Raw genomic sequence first — 13,047 nt, 5'->3', positions numbered from 1 at the left:
TAAGAACTCTGACAGAAAAATAACACTCAGGCTTGTACTGCTTGTTAAACCTTTCACTACTGGCCTATAGACATAATGTTATTGTAGATCTGGGTTCACGTACAGGACACACTTCTACTGTAATGACCTACTGTATCTCAGATGATGTGAAAATCATGACAAAAATATAAGCGCTTTATGTAACTTTTATTCCCAATTTTCTTCCTTTAGATGCTCTATGTGTTGCCACTAAAAGTTACAAATCCACGAAAATAGATGAACTGTCTGTGGAGATTGGATCCGTGGTTGAGGTTCTCCGAAAATCGAATGACGGATGGTGGTTAGTTAGGTAAGCATGTTTCGTGACTGCAAGCAAAAAAGCAGATAATGCACAAACCACAGATAAACTCATTTGTTATTGAATAAACAGATGCCAGCCATGAAAAAAAGTGTACAAGAACATGGCAGGAAGGATTTGTTGATGTATCTCCTTTGATTTGTTCCAGATATTATTTCTTGAAATCTCATTGCCCTTCTCTTTTATCTCAGGTACAACTGCAGGACTGGCTACATCCCTTCAATGTACCTACAACCATACATTAATCCACGGGTACAGATGATTGGTGCCCAGAGGGGGCTTCAAACTTCTTCCCTCCACTTGGCTCGACTTCAGGTCTCCGCTAACTCTTCCCCGATGATCCCAGGACATGAGCTCAGTCGTTCGCAATGCAACCTCCTGCAGATTCCAGGAGGCAACCTGAGTCTCCGTGATAAGTCCAAATCACACTCACTGAATGTTCTCACAGATGTTCACCATGAGCCACCCACTGCCGAAGTGGAGCCTGCAGAGGACAGCAGGGCCAGGAGCTTGAGCGGCGGCAGCAGCATAGAAACTTTTAGTTACAGTGGCAGTTCCTCAAGCAGTGGGTCTGTTGACGTGAGCAGCCCCGAGGACGTCCAAAGGTGTAGAACAACCCAGCCCGACTGCCTGAATCCCACCAACAACAAGCTCCTGCCTGCCACATCTGAGCTCAATATGTTCAACTTGCCCAGATCACCCAAAGTTCCACCCAGGCCTCAGGCGCAAGAGATCCTCAAACGCTGCACCACTATGACACGTAAAAATGTCTCCAGGAGCCAGATGTTTTCTCCAACTGTGGACATCCACAGCCGCTGAACACAACTCTGAAATGTCTGAAATCCTTTTCACTATTCCAACTTGATGTAGGTAACCAGACCTGTGCAAGCATGGATGCTTAGTTGCATCTGGCAAGCTAGTTTAGTGTATCAAGTAAAGGTCAGTGTGCAGTGAAGCAGAATACAGTCAAAAACGTTCTTCTCGAACATGGCTAATACAGTACAATTACTTTCTTTTGCTTTATCTATAAGTCTAGGCAGAAAGCCTTTGAAGGAAAACTGCAATCTGCTTAACGACGCAGGTCATATATTTTATTGTAGATCATTTGTACTAGAATCAGTGACTGAATACACAAGGTTGAGGGTTCTTTGGTGGCCCCCTTTAAGGCATCTCAGCCTAAGTGCCCTTTAGAGGATGCGTCTAATGCCTCTCAAACAAAAAAACCCTCTTCACAGTTTGCATGTACATGACTTGTAATCGTAAAACTAATGGGAGCTAGAGGACCTGAATTGTGAATTGGCAGGCACGTTTTCTTTTAATAGTGCTTGATAGCATCTACTATTTTTAAACGTGCCACTCTTTAAGCTGAAGCTGTTTGAATAAAACTGGCTAAATTAAAAGCAACCAAGTTTTAGACCTGCTGCCATTTAGGTTCTTTGTAGAACCCTATCAAAATGATTACACCGTGAATGTCTCTGTAACTAATAGGGATTTTATATATATATATATACATATATAAATAATATCATTTTTTGGTATGGTTTGTAATGAAATGTTATTAATGTTTCAGATACTTTTTTTTTGTTGTTGCTTTGTTCATCCATACTGGAAATCAATGCAGTGCGTCATATACAGTATGCAATATTTATTGCGCTTGTCACTATAGTTGGCCGTCACATGACGGATCTTACGCATCACTGAATCTGTATCTGATTCAACATGAAGCTTTTTTGTTTTTAGAATTATGTGGAATGCTTCTGTGAAACGTATTCTCTTATTGTAAAATGAAATGTGATGTTTGAGAACATTAATCTGCTCTGTCTCCTCTTCTTATTCTCTCTTAAAACCTATACATTGTTTCATTTAAGAAAAAAAAAAAACACATTTTTGAGAATTACATTTTCCGAACATTTTGGTTCTCTCTCATTCTGTGTATGTACAACAATAAAAATAAAATAAAATAACAACTACTACTACTACTACTATTTCGAGCAAGCTATTTCGGACATCGTTGACTAGCTTCCTCCATTCTTCACGGTCATCCATAATGTCTTTCAGGTCCTCAGTGGATAATCTGGTGTCTTTCCTCAACTGGTAAACGTACAGTGGTGCTTGAAAGTTTGTGAACCCTTTAGAATTTTCTATATTTCTGCATAAATATAACCAAAAACATCATCAGATTTTCACACAAGTCCTAAAAGTAGATAAAGAGAACACAGTTAAACAAATGAGCCAAAAATATTATACTTGGTCATTTATTTATTGAGGAAAATGATCCATTATTTCAAATCTGAGAGTGGCAAAAGTATGTGAAGCTTTGCTTTCAGTATCTGGTGTGACCCCCTTGTGCAGCAATAACTGCAACTAAACGTTTCCGGTAACTGTTGATCAGTCCTGCACACCGGCTTGGAGGAATTTTAGCCCATTCCTCCGTACAGAACAGCTTCAACTCTGGGATGTTGGTGGGTTTCCTCACATGAACTGCTCGCTTCAGGTCCTTCCACAACATTTCAATTGGATTAAGGTCAGGACTTTGACTTGGCCATTCCAAAACATTAACTTTATTCTTCTTTAACCATTCTTTGGTAGAACGACTTGTGTGCTTAGGGTCGTTGTCTTGCTGCATGACCCACCTTCTCTTGAGATTCAATTCATGGACAGATGTCCTGACATTTTCCTTTAGAATTCACTGGTATAATTCAGAATTAATTGTTCCATCAATGATGGCAAGCCGTCCTGGCCCAGATGCAGCAAAACAGGCCCAAACCATGATACTACCACCACCATGTTTCACAGATGGGATAAGGTTCTTATGCTGGAATGCAGTGTTTTCCTTTCTCCAAACATAACGCTTCTCATTTAAAAGAAAAAGTTCTATTTTGGTCTCATCCGTCCACAAAACATTTTTCCAATAGCCTTCTGGCTTGTCCACATGATCTTTGGCAAACTGCAGACGAGCAGCAATGTTCTTTTTGGAGAGCAGTGGTTTTCTCCTTGCAACCCTGCCATGCACACCATTGTTGTTCAGTGTTCTCCTGATGGTGGACTCATGAACATTAACATTAGCCAATGTGAGAGAGGCCTTCAGGTGCTTAGAAGTTACCCTGGGGTCCTTTGTGATCTCACTAACTATTACACGCCTTGCTCTTGGAGTGATCTTTGTTGGTCGACCACTCCTGGGGAGGGTAACAATGGTCTTAAATTTCCTCCATTTGTACACAATCTGTCTGACTGTGGATTGGTGGAGTCCAAACTCTTTAGAGATGGTTTTGTAACCTTTTCCAGCCTGATGAGCATCAACAACACTTTTTCTGAGGTCCTCAGAAATCTCCTTTGTTTGTGCCATGATACACTTCCACAAACATGTGTTGTGAAGATCAGACTTTGATAGATCCCTGTTCTTTAAATTGGGTGCCCACTCACACCTGATTGTCATCCCACTGATTGAAAACACATGACTAATTTAACTGCTAATCCTAGAGGTTCACATACTTTTGCCACTCACAGATATTTAATATTGGATCATTTTCCTCAATAAATAAATGACCAAGTATAATATTTTTTGTCTCATTTGTTTAACTGGGTTCTCTTTATCTACTTTTAGGACTTGTGTGAAAATCTGATGATGTTTTAGATCATATTTATGCAGAAATATGGAAAATTCTAAAGGGTTCACAAACTTTCAAGCACCACTGTAAGACAGTGCTGGTCTTCCTCTCCTTCTTACTCTGGCTCCCAAAGAAGCACTTGACTCACGAATTCCTCCTTTCTCCTCCACATGTGCCCTATAAACTTCAGCCTCCTTCCACAAAGTGTTGTTGATATGCTGCTAAGGTTTCTGTACAAATAAAATAACATGCAAAGTGTATTCTAATGAAAATAACTGTGGTTCTTGCATTCATATCTATCTCAACTCAAAATTGATGCAGTGAACACAGCTTTTTTAAAAAATTCTTAATATAAATAAGAATTAAAAAAAGTCGTGTGAAGCCTATGGGCAAAACCATGGCCTATTGTTTATAGAAGCAGCTTAGGGACCAAAAGGTCATTGGTTCAATTCCCTGGACAAGTAGGAATGGCTGAAGTGCCCTTGAACAAGGTACCTAACCCCCAACTGCTCTGGATATGTTGTATGTCGCTCTGGAAAGAGCATCTGCTGAATGTAATGTCAGGAAATTCATAGCACTGCAAAACCTTTTTCTAAAATGCTCCATTGTAGCATGAAGTAAGCAAACTATTATATTTGTTGGAATATGTAGCAGTTCCCTGCACCATTCATAAATATCTTCATATTTTGATGTTGCTTTAATAAATAAATAAATAAATAAACTCAAACAGGGGCGGCATGGTGGTGTAGTGGTTAGCGCTGTTGCCTCACAGCAAGAAGGTCTGGGTTTGAGCCCCGTGGCCGGCGAGGGCCTTTCTGTGTGGAGTTTGCATGTTCTCCCCGTGTCCGCGTGGGTTTCCTCCGGGTGCTCCGGTTTCCCCCACAGTCCAAAGACATGCAGGTTAGGTTAACTGGTGACTCTAAATTGAGCGTAGGTGTGAATGTGAGTGTGAATGGTTGTCTGTGTCTATGTGTCAGCCCTGTGATGACCTGGCGACTTGTCCAGGGTGTACCCCGCCTTTCGCCCGTAGTCAGCTGGGATAGGCTCCAGCTTGCCTGTGACCCTGTAGAACAGGATAAAGCGGCTAGACATAATGAGATGAGATGTTTTTTTTCATGTGTAGCAAGACTGTACAGATTAGAGCCTGTGAGTAGATCATGTCCTCACTTGGTTTGCAAGATCAACATATCACACAAGCATTACGTGTTTTAAAGACGCCTGCAGGAAGATAAGGAAGTTATGTGGAATATTAAATGGTTCTTTTATGGCCATTTCCTATCACCAGCCACTTTAACAGGAACTTGTTGTTGATTCTAAGATTCCTGTTCTTGGCCGCAAGAGTGGAACCCAATGTGGTCTTCTGCTATTGCAGAAGATGCTTTTCTGCTCACTATGGTTGTAAAGAGTGATTATATGAGTTGCTATATCCTTCCTGGCAGCTCAAACCAACCTGGCTATTTTCCTCTGACCTCTCTTATCAACAAGGTGTTTGTTTCCACCCACAGAACTGGTTCTCACTCTGTTTTTTTTGTTTTTCGCACCATTCTGTGTAGAGACTTGTATGTGAAAACCCCAGGAGAACAGCAGTTTCTGAAATACTCAAACCAGTCCATCTGGCTCAAACCAACACCCACGCCACAGTGAAGTTACTTTGAGATCACAGTTTTTCCCATTCTGATGTTTGAAGTAAACACTAACTGAAGCTCTTGATTTGTATCTGCATGATTTTATGCATTGTGCTGCTGTCAAGGGATCGGCTGATTAGGGAACTGCATCAAACAGCAGGTGGAGGGGTGTTCCTGATAATGTGGCCAGTGAGTGGATGTTCCATGTAGTTTAATGCACATTTTAACTGGCCATTAAAAGTAAATATTTATGTACAGTATTTACAGTTTGAACGAAACGTATCTCAGATGGTTGAGGAAAGCAGTCGGATGTTACTGCGGCTGAACTCTGGCCATCGAAAATTAAGTTTTGGACAAAATTGGCTTTTTCTGGAGATACCATACTTTGTCTTCTCAACTTTAGGAATATATTCCACCAACGGGTGGCATGGTGGTGCAGTGGTTAACATGGTTGCCTCACAGCAAGAGGGTTCCAAATTCGAACCCCTGACTGGAGTCTCTCTCTATGGAGTTTGTGCGTTTCCTCCCACAGTCCAAAGACAGGCAGATTAGGTTATCTGGCTCCTCTAAATTGCCCAAATGTGTGAATGGAGGTTTGTCTCTGTGTTAGCCCTGCAATAGATTGGCGACCTGCCCAGTGTGTACCCTTCCTTTCACCCAATGTCAGCTGGGATCGGCTCCAGCTTCCCCCACAACCCTGACGGATAAGCGGTATAGATAACGGCTGGATGGATAGTCCACCAAAACAAGGGAAATATTTTATTTAAAATCTGACCTTGCTTACACGGTCTTCCTGCAAAGACAATTTTGAACAAACATGGTGGTAAAAAAACAGGCAGTCTACCTAAAGACCTATAAAACCTTGCCAGCTATGTGCACTTTTCTCAGACAATGATCGTCACAAAAATGGACATAAGCCTAATCAATTCATTTTTTTCAGTTGTCAAAATGGATGTGTCGTCTTAGACCACTTAAACCAGAGTGTCAGCGATGCAGTGGCTCACACAGCCGTACCATGAGAAACCAGACTCGTTTATAATTTGTCAAGTTGTTCTTGATGAAGGTTGCATGGTGGTGTAGTGGTTAGCACTGTCGCCTCACAGCAAGAAGGTCTGGGTTCGAGCCCAGCGGCTGATGAGGGCCTTTCTGTGTGGAGTTTGCATGTTCTCCCCGTGGTCCATGTGGGTTTCCTCCGGGTGCTCCGGTTTCCCCCACAGTCCAAAGACATGCAGGTTAGGTTAACTGGTGACTCTAAATTGACCGTAGGTGTGAATGGTTGTTTGTCTCTATGTGTCAGCCCTGTGATGACCTGGCGACTTGTCCAGGGTGTACCCCGCCTCTCGCCCACAGTCAGCTGGGATAGGCTCCAGCTTGCCTGCGACCCTGTAGGACAGGATAAGCGGCTACAGATAATGGATGGATGGATGGATGGATGTTCTGGATGAGAACATTTAGAAAAATTTGATCCTCAAAACAAAACAATCAGAATCAAAAACCATTGAAAACTCAGGAAGGAGTAGCGATTTTCCTGAAAGTTCATTAACTGGCCTAATTAGCACCTTGTTAATGAGAAATCACAAAACCAAGGAGTAAATTTTGTGCCGACTAATTAGATCTTCCAAAGAAAACAATCCAAATCCATTGAAAACTCAGGGAGGAGCAGTGAATTGTGGACAGACCGATGGACAACGGATGCCACGTGATGGAAATAGCTCATCGCTCTACGGCCGGTGAGCTAGCCAGACTTAAAAGTCTATAATTTCTAGTTAAGATACATACAAAAGAAAAACATCTGAAATCTTAGTACACAGCAGAACACAGTCAGGAGATCCATAAATACTTGAACAATGACAAAGTTGTCATTTTAGCTGTCTAAAACAGTTGAAAATTCAATCATGAACATGATCTCAGAGTGCAGCTTTAATTTGCAGGTATGTACATCAGAATCAGTTGAACATTGTAGGATCACAGAACTTTGTATATGTGTACCAAACTAGCTATCATCAATTAAATCCTCATTTATAACATCCATCCATTATCCGTAGCCACTTATCCTGTGCAGGGTCGCGGGCAAGCTAGAGCCTATCCCAGCTGACTATGGGCGAGAGGTGGGGTACACCCTGGACAAGTCGTCGGGTCATCATAGGGCTGACACGTAGAGACAAGCAACCATTCACACTCTCATTCACACCTACGGCCAATTTAGAGCCACCAATTAGCCTAACCTGCATGTCTTTGGGGGAAACCAGAGCACCTGGAGACATGGGGAGAACATGCTAACTCCACACAGAAAGGCCTCCGTCGGCTACTGGGCTCGAACCCAGAGCCTTCTTGCTGTGAGGCAACAGTGCTAACCACTACACCACCCTCATTTATAATGCTTGGTTGGAAATCCTTTGTAGTCAATGACTGCCTGAAGTCTGGAACACATGCACATCACCAGACGTTGGGTTTCTACACTAGTGATGCTCTGCCAAGCCTTTAATGCAGTTGTCTTCAGTTCCTGCTTGTTCTTGGGGGGGTTCCTTTGGCACTATGAAGCGCTGTCCAAAGGGTTTTGGCTGAATCGGAGTAGATAATAAAGCCCTATAGACTTCAGGATCAGTCACATCATCAGGAAAGCCATTCTCTTAGCAGTTGTAAACACCCGCACTATCAGATGAAGTGGTATATACTTTGGATCGTGACCAATTCAATCCCTTCTCTATACGCTTTTCTTCCTATCATTAAGATACAGTTTGCTTTTTGTCTAATCTATCCATAGGATGTTGATCCAGAACTGTATGGGCTCTCAATAAATATATCTGATTTATTGAATTTGTTAGTTTATCTATTTATTTATTTTTTTTAAGCCTGATGATGGCTTGCTTCACTGGCAGTGACAGCTCTTTGGACTTCATATTGAGAATTAACAGTTAACAAATGCAAATGTCACACTTGAAATTTACTCTAGACCTTTAATCTATTGCACTTAAGAAGTAAGCAATGAAGGAATAACACACCTGGCTATGGACTAAGTGTCCAATCAAAAACTTTTGGTCCCTTAAACATTTACACCCCGATCTGGATGCAAATTATTCAAGTTATTCCACAAAATCGAGTCGTACATGAGCTGATAGCTGACGAGGTGTGCAACGCTGAGTCGGTGATAAGCCGTGTACGACGAGATTGACTGGAATAACTGTTTTATTCTATCCACATTCACTGGATTTTGAGAAACAGAGCATTTTTATTTTTTGCAAATTTGATAAATAAAAACTTTAAACAAAACGTCCGACAAAATCATTTCTGCTTAGAATGTAAACAGACTGGTGAAATGACCATAGCAATTTGTGAAAAACGCAATAATAATAATAATTCTTGAAAAAAAATATGTTCTTACTTTTCCATATTTTGTTGCTTTTTTTGGGGGGGGGGGTTGTTTTTGTGGAGAGTTTTTATTTCATCCTCGGTTGGTTCAGCAACACACTCCGTCATTTTGTTTTTCTCTACTCACGGTATATGAGCTGATATCCTAGTCGTAGAGTAGCCGGTCAGAGCACACGATTGCTCATATCCAGTGAACGTGGATAGAATAAAAGATTATATCTGAAGGTTTGCGCTCTCTCATTTATTTCATTTCAGCTCCAATAAACTATGATACACACCTAAAGTAACAACTTTGTCAATGTCCAAATACAGTGGTGCTTGAAAGTTTGTGAACCCTTTAGAATTTTCTATATTTCTGCAGAAATATGACCTAAAACAACATCAGATTTTCACACAAGTCCTAAAAGTAGATAAAGAGAACCCAGTTAAACAAATGAGACAAAAATATTATACTTGGTCATTTATTTATTGAGGAAAATGATCCAATATTACATATCTGTGAGTGGCAAAAGTATGTGAACCTCTAGGATTAGCAGTTAATTTGAAGGTGAAATTAGAGTCAGGTGTTTTCAATCAATGGGACGACAACCAGGTGTGAGTGGGCACCCTGTTTTATTTAAAGAACAGGGATCTATCAAAGTCTGATCTTCACAACACATGTTTGTGGAAGTGTATCATGGCACGAACAAAGGAGATTTCTGAGGACCTCAGAAAAAGTGTTGTTGATGCTCATCAGGCTGGAAAAGGTTACAAAACCATCTCTAAAGAGTTTGGACTCCACCAATCCACAGTCAGACAGATTGTGTACAAATGGAGGAAATTCAAGACCATTGTTACCCTCCCCAGGAGTGGTCGACCAACAAAGATCACTCCAAGAGCAAAGCATATAATCGTCGGCGAGGCCACAAAGGACCCCAGGGTAACTTCTAAGCAACTGAAGGCCTCGCTCACATTGGCTTATGTTAATGTTCATGAGTCCACGATCAGGAGAACACTGAACAACAATGGTGTGCATGGCAGGGTTGCAAGGAGAAAGCTACTGGTCTCCAAAAAGAACATTGCTGCTTATCTGCAGTTTGCTAAAGATCACATGGACAATCCAGAAGGCTATTAGAAAAATGTTTTGTGGACGGACGAGACCAAAATAGAACTTTTTGGTTTGAATGAGAAGCGTTATGTTTGGAGAAAGGAAAACACTGCATTCCAGCATAAGAACCTTATCCCATCTGTGAAACATGGTGGTGGTAGTATCGTGGTTTGGGCCTGTTTTGCTGCATCTGGGCCAGGACAGCTTGCCATCATTGATGGAACAATGAATTCTGAATTATACCAGTGAATCCTAAAGGAAAATGTCAGGACATCTGTCCATGAACGGAATCTCAAGAGAAGGTGGGTCATGCAGCAAGACAATGACCCTAAGCACACAAGTCGTTCTAGCAAAGAATGGTTAAAAAAAGAATAAAGTTCATATTTTGGAATGGCCAAATCAAAGTCCTGATCTCAATCCAATGGAAATGTTGTGGAAGGACCTGAAGCGAGCAGTTCATGTGAGGAAACCCACCAGCATCCCAGAGTTGAAGCTGTTCTGTATGGAGGAATGGGCTAAAATTCCTCCAAGCCGGTGTGCAGGACTGATCAACAGTTACCGGAAACATTTAGTTGCAGTTATTGCTGCACAAGGGGGTCACACCAGATACTGAAAGCAAAGGTTCACATACTTTTGCCACTTACAGATATGTAATATTGGATCATTTTCCTCAATAAATAAATGACCAAGTATAATATTTTTGTCTCATTTGTTTAACTGGGTTCTCTTTATCTACTTTTAGGGCTTGTGTGAAAATCCGATGATGTTTTAGGTCATAGTTATGCAGAAATATAGAAAATTCTAAAGGGTTCACAAACTTTCAAGCACCACTGTATTTCGCTGGTGTGCTGTGTTACCAAATTTCTCTTCTCTCTTTAGGACAGGAACGGGATGATATGGATGCCACTCATCCTCCTCATGAAGTGGCTTGACAGAAATGATTAAGGTCTGATTTAAAGACGCATCATAAGGAAACATAAGGTGAGTTTTCTAGACAAAGGCGCACACAGGATCATATGTGCAACATTTCACTTTATGTAACAACAATAATAATAAAAAAACCTTCTTAAACCAATGAATTTATTTAAAATCCTCAATTACTATGACAACAAAGAGCACAAGATATTTTTGTCTTTTTTGGAACATGTAAAAATGAAAAGTATGTCTTTTAGAGTAGTACATACAAATAGATAACACGCAGCATAATACTGGCTGTCGAAAGACAGTCGAATCCTGCTTGCCCTCATTCCACACAGCTACGGTGTTCAGTACTGTGACATTTGTATACGGCAGTGATCAGCGTGTGTTGATCAGAATATAGAAGTGGCCACTGCGACCTTGGTGGGAGCAACTGCGGAAATGTCCACATCATCATCATCTGAGCTCTCATCACTGGATACATGACCCCTGTTGTTGGCTCCATTCACCCCCCTTTTTTTGGAGCCGACACCTTTCAAGGCGCTGACGCTGTCATTATCACTGTTCTCGGAGTTTTCTTCACTGCAGTCTGCTTCCTCCTGGTCATCGCCATCATCTGTATTCTTCTGCTGTCTACCCGGCTCCTCCTTCCCTGGCTGCCTGTCGAGTATGAATATATCCTGAGGACTGGTGTCCATCTCTTCTCCCTGCAGTTCCCCGCTGGAGCTGGAGAAACAGTTATCGTATCAGATTATAAATTCATGTCAAGACTCATTACACATGTTCTGTTTCAGTCAAAACAAGATCGACTGTGAGCTACTGCTCACTTGCATATCACGCTGCTCTCGCTTATATCAGAATGCGAGTAATCGAAGGAATAGGACACTTATTATGAATGTTGACTTCAAGAAGTAATTAACCCTGAAACAAGTAAGTAAAGAGCAGTGTTCTCACCAGGGATTTCAAACAGCATCCTGGTAAACCACGCTATATGTTTCGTAAATACACGGAGTGCAGAATTATTAGGCAAGTTGTATTTTTGAGGATTAGTTTTATTATTGAACAACAACTATGTTCTCAATCAACCAAAAAGACTCATAAATATCAAAGCTGAATATGTATGGAAGTTAGAGTGGGGTGTTTTTAGTTTTGGCCATTTTAGGAGAATATGTATGTGTTCAGGTAACTTTCACTGTGCAGAATTATTAGGCAACTTAATAAAAACCAAATGTGTAGCCATTTCACTTATTTATTTTCACCAGGTACACTGATATGACAACTCCAGATTTGCAAATAAACATATCTGACATTCAAACACAAAACAAAAACAAAATCAGTGACCAATATAGCCACCCTTCTTCATGAGGACACTCAAAAGCCTTCCATCCATAGATTCTGTCAATTTCTTTATCTGTTCACGACCAACATTGTGTCTAGCAGCAACCACGGCCTCCCAGACGCTGTTCAGAGAGGTGTACTGTTTTCCCTCTTTGTAGACCTCACGTTTTATAATGGACCACAGGTTCTCTATGGGGTTTAGGTCAGGTGAACAAGGGGGCCATGTCATTATTTTTTTCACCTTTCAGGCCTTTACTGGCTAGCCACGCAGTGGAGTATTTGGATGCATGAGATGGAGCATTATCCTGCATGAAAATCATGTTCTTCTTGAAAGATGCTGACTTTTTCCTATACCACTGCTTGAAGGTTTCTTCCAGGAACTGGCAGTAGGTCTGGGAGTTGAGTTTGAGTCCATCCTCAACTCGAAAAGGTCCAACAAACTCATCTTTGATGATACCAGCCCATAGCAGTACTCCACCTCCACCTTGCTGGCGTCCGAGTCGGAGTGGAGCTCTGTGCCCATTACTGATCCAGCCACAGGCCCATCCATCTGGCCCATCAAGAGTCACTCTCATCTCATCAGACCACAGCACCTTAGAAAAATCAGTCTTAAGATATTTCTTGGCCCAGTCTTGACGTTTTATCTTGTGTGCCTTACTCAGTGGTGGTCGTTTTTCAGCCTTCCTTACCTTGGCCATGTCCCTCAGTATTGCACACCTTGTACTCTTTGACACTCCAGGAATGTTGCAACTCTGGAATATGGCA

The 13,047-nt window shown here is 41.4% G+C and overlaps 2 protein-coding genes across 5 annotated transcripts in view; one reads left to right on the top strand and one right to left on the bottom strand.

Annotated features, from left to right (window-relative positions):
* The window catches only part of gid4 (GID complex subunit 4 homolog), an 84,592-nt gene extending 82,444 nt beyond the window's left edge, over positions 1-2,148 (top strand). For all 4 annotated transcript variants that reach the window (XM_060901726.1, XM_060901725.1, XM_060901724.1 and 1 more), the window contains 2 exons: positions 211-328; positions 529-2,148. In XM_060901726.1, the coding sequence (XP_060757709.1) occupies positions 211-328; positions 529-1,156 (746 nt within the window). In that variant the 3' untranslated portion in view covers positions 1,157-2,148. The remainder of the gene's footprint in view (positions 1-210; positions 329-528) is intronic.
* An 8,941-nt stretch (positions 2,149-11,089) lies between these two features.
* Positions 11,090-13,047, bottom strand: part of tbl3 (transducin beta like 3) — a 98,765-nt gene continuing 96,807 nt past the window's right edge. Inside the window, exon 23 of the mRNA XM_060901722.1 lies at positions 11,090-11,670. Coding sequence (XP_060757705.1) covers positions 11,337-11,670 — 334 coding nt within the window. The 3' untranslated portion in view covers positions 11,090-11,336. The remainder of the gene's footprint in view (positions 11,671-13,047) is intronic.

The sequence above is a fragment of the Neoarius graeffei genome, chromosome 20 (genome assembly GCF_027579695.1).
Source record: "Neoarius graeffei isolate fNeoGra1 chromosome 20, fNeoGra1.pri, whole genome shotgun sequence".
Lineage (NCBI taxonomy): Eukaryota > Metazoa > Chordata > Actinopteri > Siluriformes > Ariidae > Neoarius > Neoarius graeffei.
This window is presented reverse-complemented; position numbering and strand designations above follow the sequence as displayed.